Here is a 6,000-nt window from a genome sequence, read left to right as displayed (position 1 = left end):
TTAATCTTTAATTTATATGAACTGTACAAAGACATCATTTTGATTTGTTCAAGGTTTAAGGGAATTTAATGAACGTACTGAACATGTTTGAAATTGACTGCATCTTGTCATTTTATATGATAGGAGACAGGAGACACAGATTAACCCCACCTGGACACACACACACACACACACACACACACACACACACACACACACACACATCTTTAGACTTCATCTAAACCGAAACACATCGTCCAGAAAAAAGATATTATCTTTAATCAGAGCACTGATGCATTTTTGCTCCTCACAGACAGATCAAGTCAGTGGGGGCCTGATGAGGGAAAATATGTGGAGTATTGAAATAGATTTATTCATGCTGATAGCATCTCATCCCATCAGCTCCATGGCAGCGCCACCAAACAGTGTACGAGAGTCTTTTCAATGACTTTAAGGATGTATTGAACAAAAGGAGAAAAAGAAGTCTCCAAATGACTCTTGGATCATTCCTGGGGAAAAAGGGATCAATAACCGCCAGGCTCAGCTCTCGCTCATCCATCTGATTCCTATCTTTCCCCTTCTGCTTTCCACATATAAGAGGAATCACCAGACTAGTGGCTTCCACTCTGTGGCAAAATGTCCTGTTTTTTCTCAGATACATAAAGCTGCATGGAGTAGTTTATGTCAGACATGAACCTATATCATAATAGACTTATTATGACAGTATTTGGTGATCTTCATTCAAGCTATGTGTTTAAAAGGAATCTATAGCCGCCTATAAATAGCTGTTAGATTTACACTCACAGATAAAGTCTCTTGTGTAGAAATTCAGTCAGTAAAAACATAAATTATGAAACAGAACTCATACCAGTGCCACAGTGCATCCATTTATACACACCACATGATGTTGAAATGCCTGAGAAAATGTAAAATTCCAAAGGCTTGTGACATAAAAATAAACTCTGACTGTGACTGAGATGGTCATCCTGCTAAGAAAATGTTTTTTACTCATTGTCTTTGCTGAGCTTATGTATCCATTTGCCCAACTTTATATAAATAGCACCTTTTTTTAAAACACACAGTTGCACACATATATGAAACAGAGAAATAAACAAATAAACAAAGCAAAGATTACACAGAGTAGTCCAGAACAGTTTTTACATTATTAATGTCCTCCTCTGACGAACCTTCAGGCTGCATCCGTTACAGTTCTGACCAACCAGTGACTCTTCCTGCTTCATGCTTTCAGCACATCTCACTTAAAGAGAGTACAGCCATTATTTTTTCAGTCTCCATGTATGGATAACTCTCGTAGCTACCTTAGCCACCTCAGGAAACTGGGACTGTATTAATAATCTTTTGTTCTTTAGCCTCAAAGGACACCACCTGCAGTCTTGGAGAATCGACAGAGCAACTGAAACACTGCTTTACTGACAAAGTGAGCAAGATAACAAAAGTGTGGCCACATAGACATGAAAATGCATCACACGTAAGAAAAGTACAAATACATGCTTCTTCTGTTTAACTAGAATACTTTCAGCATTTAATTTAACTATAAGACAGAGACTATTGACATCTCCTAACCTTTAGACAGGAGACTTAAACATCTAATAATTGCCCAACTTTTTTGTCAAAATTTTTTTAAATACATAAGCACAAATTAGAAATATAAGTAAAAAAAATACAAATGACATCACATCTTGATAAAATTATGTTTTGACCGAAAAAATACTGTTTTCATTGTTTCCATAGCAGGAAAAACAGACAGGTTAATCAAATATAAATATTCAAAGGCATGAACAGCCTGTGATCTTCAAACACTCTGTACAGTTGGACCCTGACGTGGGAGATTAAACTAAATGATTTAAAGGGGGTACAGTATTGGATTACGTCATGATGATATAATATTACTGCTTGTAGCAGAAAAGCAAATGAATGAACTGTTGTAAAGCCGGATGGATTTCTGACATTTCAGGATGTCTCGCAACTGATGCAGAGCTACGAGTGGATCGTCCAAACTCAAGAGAAACTTTATCATTACCAGTGCAAAGAGGCAAGTAAAAGCATCTGAAAACTGTGGTGCAAGTGATGTACAACCTACGGTAAATGTACCTAGCAGACCTTCTAGAATCAATGAACCATACTGCCTGTGTCTTCTGGCCACCTGAGATTCCATTTACCTCGGTGTCTCCTTTTTCAGACACTTCAGCTCACAGGATGGCATCGATGTTCAAGGCAGCATGTTTCTGCCTTGAAGGCACAGTGATGCCTCTGCAAGAAAATAAACTACAGTACTTTATCTTTGATTAAAAAAACGATGCGTACCTGGCCCAGTCATGTCGCAGTTTGACGACCCCTACATACATACAGTATGTGAGCTTGTAAATCTGGAGTGTTAGCTTTGCGTGGCAGATCCTCTCATGCAATGCGAGTTGGAATCAAAAACTTTCGGCTGTAGTTTGTCTATATAATCAATTACATAGGCATTTATTGAATCAACAGCATCTAAACACCTGACTATCAAACACGAGTAAAACCTTATCGTTACCTTCCAAACTTGACAGTGTTGACTAACAGAGGCCTTTTACACACTGAGCAGATTCAAAACAACATAAGAGTGTTAGTCCCGGCCAATGTAGTTTAACTCATCCTTTTGCAATTAGCTCTGTTTTTTGTTTCCACCAGTTCATTGACAAAAAAACTGCTGTCAAACGATTCAGTGTTTTTACCTGGTTGTCACTAACTTTACTTGTTCTTAACATACCAGACCCGCCGTTCAAGTGGGACCGTTCAACCTTCATTGTGCCACACCTTTCCAAATATCAGTACAAACATTGCTGTTTCACCTCCGAAATGGTGACAGCACCAAGTTGATGTCTGTGTAAAGGGGGAATGGGGGAAGTTGCTTTCTTTTTTAAATGTAAAGTGCATGAGCCACAACTTCGACACTTCAAAAGAAGCTGGTAGTAGCTAAACAAGAAGTAACGTATAAGAAAAGCGAGTGAAAATGTGTTCAAATGGTGCACACACTACTGGGAGCGCCTTCTCTGCCAAGTGGAGACGAGCTCCACCGCCGTGTAACAAGGAAAGTAAATATTTGTTCTTATTATTTTGTTGCTGGAATGCCGTCTAAAATCACACGCTTGGGCGGTGTTACGTAGCCTTTGGTTTGTTCAGTGCAAATGAACAAAGGCGACACAAGTAGGGAACACCACAGTGTAAAAAACGGTGTCACATTACATGGTAATTTTGTTGATATAAAAATATTAGTTCTGTTGCTTTAAATAAAAACTGAAGCCCTATCCCTGTGTTAGAATATATTATGAAATGATAGATATAAAAGAACATATTTGGCATCTTTTGATGGGACTATTATCTGCATCAAGATAATTCCCATTGATTCAATTCAATAACAGCCACAACGTGTTCCATGTGTGATGATGTCATGAATTTGGTGAGTGTAAGACTAACCTACATAGACGCCTCTTATGAAACACACTATGAGCTTAGTAAGTCACTCTGACCTCTATTCTGTCACATCCCCTGTTGTGGGAGCACAGTAACATTATATAACAAACGCATCACACAGCGACGGACAACAACGTGCAAATAAGCTCGGAGCACTTTGACGGACACACGCGTGGAAGATTTTTAAGACAAAGAGTGGAACTAGAAAGAGATTCCTGTGGCCGTCGACAGTCGGCGCGCACGACGGCGTCTCCAGCGCCGCATCCAGTCTATTATCAGAGATACTAAACACTACTGTAATCCCAGACTTTGATCACGTGGACACAAACTTGGTCAAATGGGAAGGCGAGTGTCGGTAGTCCGCTACCGACCGCCATTACATTACAATGCTTGGTGGGCTGGACGTGCGCGAAACAACAAAAAAAAAAAAAAAAAAAAAAAAAAAAAAAAAAGCAACAGCGGCGCTTCGCGTAAAGCAAACACACGGAGGGTGAGAATGACACGGGCTGGATCCACGCACACTTATTTACCAATGTAATAACACGCTCTGACAGATAGCCGTGACAAAGGATGTCAATACCGAGGAAATCATGCACATATTTGTGGATTTAATTCAATAAACAAATCAAGCATTCCAACCAGAAGAAGAAGAAGAAGAAGAAGAAGAAAGAGGAGGACACGCTTTAAATGTTGCGGCGTGTTTTTTTTTTTTTTTTTTTTTTTTTTTGGTGTAAAGAAACATTCTGCAGCGTGCAACATTTTTTTTTCCACGTCCTCGATGGCTTGCCAGACAGGAACTGTCACTTTTGCTTGAGCACTGGATTATATATAAATATATTTTATATATATAAAGAAAACAACAACCCCCCCCCCCAAAAAAAATAAATAAAAAAAATAAAAATCCCACCAGATTTTTTTTTTTTTTTGCGTAATTGAGACTGCTGTGGGCCGTGGGAGGACGTTTCGTAATGATATGAAGCTGAAAGGAAGGAAGGATTTTTTCAAACCTCCCACAGAAGCCTTGCTTGTCGTTTTCCTGGTGGTGGAGTGTAAGAATAGTTTTTCTTGTCTCCACGGTTTGACTCATGAATCGGGGTTACTGGGAACCCGCTCGACTTTTTTTTTTTTTTGTCCGCCCTGCCACGGAGGATCTCTCTCTCTCTTTTTTTTTTTTTTTTTTTTTTTTAGTGTTGGGGGGAAGGCTTTGGTATTTCTGAGACCCCCCCCTCTCTCTCTCTCTTTCGTTCTCGGTGCGTTTAATTCAAGAGCAACAGAAGGATTAAACATTCCTGGTCGCGGCGCCTGTTTGCGCGAAGCGAGCTCGGTTACATTGTGAGAGGAACGGTAAGAAAGAAGGCTAAAAATAGCTCATGCAATTCTCGAAAACTATCACAAGTGGTGCATCAGCTTGTGGAGCAGACGGAATCAGATATCCTGCGTGTAATGTCTCGGGCTCTAACTTCATTATTATGCAGATCAGCGAAATTGTAATATTCTAAAAGAAGTTTCGACTCCTAATTTTGTGATTTGGGGCTATTTCCTACGCGCGGAAGAGAAGGAGACGTTTCCCCTCATGGATTACGCTCGTTTAATGATGAAACTATCAGGGGTGAAGAATGATATGGAAACGGGCTGATCTTTTCTCCGTGCCTGGATTTAAATGGATCCGTCTCCCCTTGCTCCTCTGACAATGATCACATTTGGAAGCGCCTGACCTGGATCGTAACGATGTTTTGATCCCCGCACACGCTCGGATTTATGACATTACATGATATCCGCTGGGGCTCCATGGATGCGTTCCGCACTTCTTTTTGAATACGCCCATTCCTCTGCCCGACCATCCCGAATCTATTATCTGGACCTCTTGTGAGGGTTTTTTTTTTTGTTTTTGTTTTTTGTTGTTTTTTTTTGTTTTTCCAATACGCCTGCTTGTTTTTGGCCCACGCGTAAAGGGAACCGATTTGTCATCCCTGCTTTGGTGGTTGATACCGATGTAGGATTTCGACATGCCCAGCGCTGACGACCCCAACGGCGGACGATTATGACTACAACAGCGAATTGGGGGGCTAACGGGGCAAGCCTTGAGGACTGCCACTCCAACATCTTTTCTCTGGTACAGTATCAATAAATCACGCTCAGGCAACAGACATGCGATCCGGTTGTGATAGACAAGTCACAAGACAGCGGGAGGCACGCGTAAGTGTGTGTCTGCTGTACAAAGGTGAACCAATCGCCTCATGTTGTTATTAGGTAATCATTACCACGGGTTAGTGGTGTGTGTGTGTGTGTGTGTGTGTGTGGGGGTGCTGGTGGTGGAAAAAAAAAAAAAGCGCCACATTTTTTCCAAATAAGCTTGTTATAATAACACATCTCAGGATAGGAGCCTAAATCAACATGGCGTTTAAAGAGTAAGTCCACTTTATGTGAACCCATTGCAAGGCAAAACAACATCTCAAGGTGCTGGAATACAGTTTGAAAAAACGTCAAAACAAACAAACAGATTTATTTTGGCATCCATTTGCAGTTTTTGGCATGAGTTCAGCAGATACATGA

General features: G+C 40.5%; 1 protein-coding gene across 6 annotated transcripts in view; it reads left to right on the top strand.

Annotated features, from left to right (window-relative positions):
- Window positions 1–4,394: 4,394 nt before the first annotated feature.
- Window positions 4,395–6,000, top strand: part of LOC137608475 (mediator of RNA polymerase II transcription subunit 13-like) — a 79,767-nt gene continuing 78,161 nt past the window's right edge. For all 6 annotated transcript variants that reach the window (XM_068334886.1, XM_068334884.1, XM_068334888.1 and 3 more), the window contains exon 1: window positions 4,395–5,560. In XM_068334886.1, the coding sequence (XP_068190987.1) occupies window positions 5,489–5,560 (72 nt within the window). In that variant the 5' untranslated portion in view covers window positions 4,395–5,488. The remainder of the gene's footprint in view (window positions 5,561–6,000) is intronic.

This window comes from Antennarius striatus, chromosome 15 (assembly GCF_040054535.1).
Source record: "Antennarius striatus isolate MH-2024 chromosome 15, ASM4005453v1, whole genome shotgun sequence".
Lineage (NCBI taxonomy): Eukaryota > Metazoa > Chordata > Actinopteri > Lophiiformes > Antennariidae > Antennarius > Antennarius striatus.
This window is presented reverse-complemented; position numbering and strand designations above follow the sequence as displayed.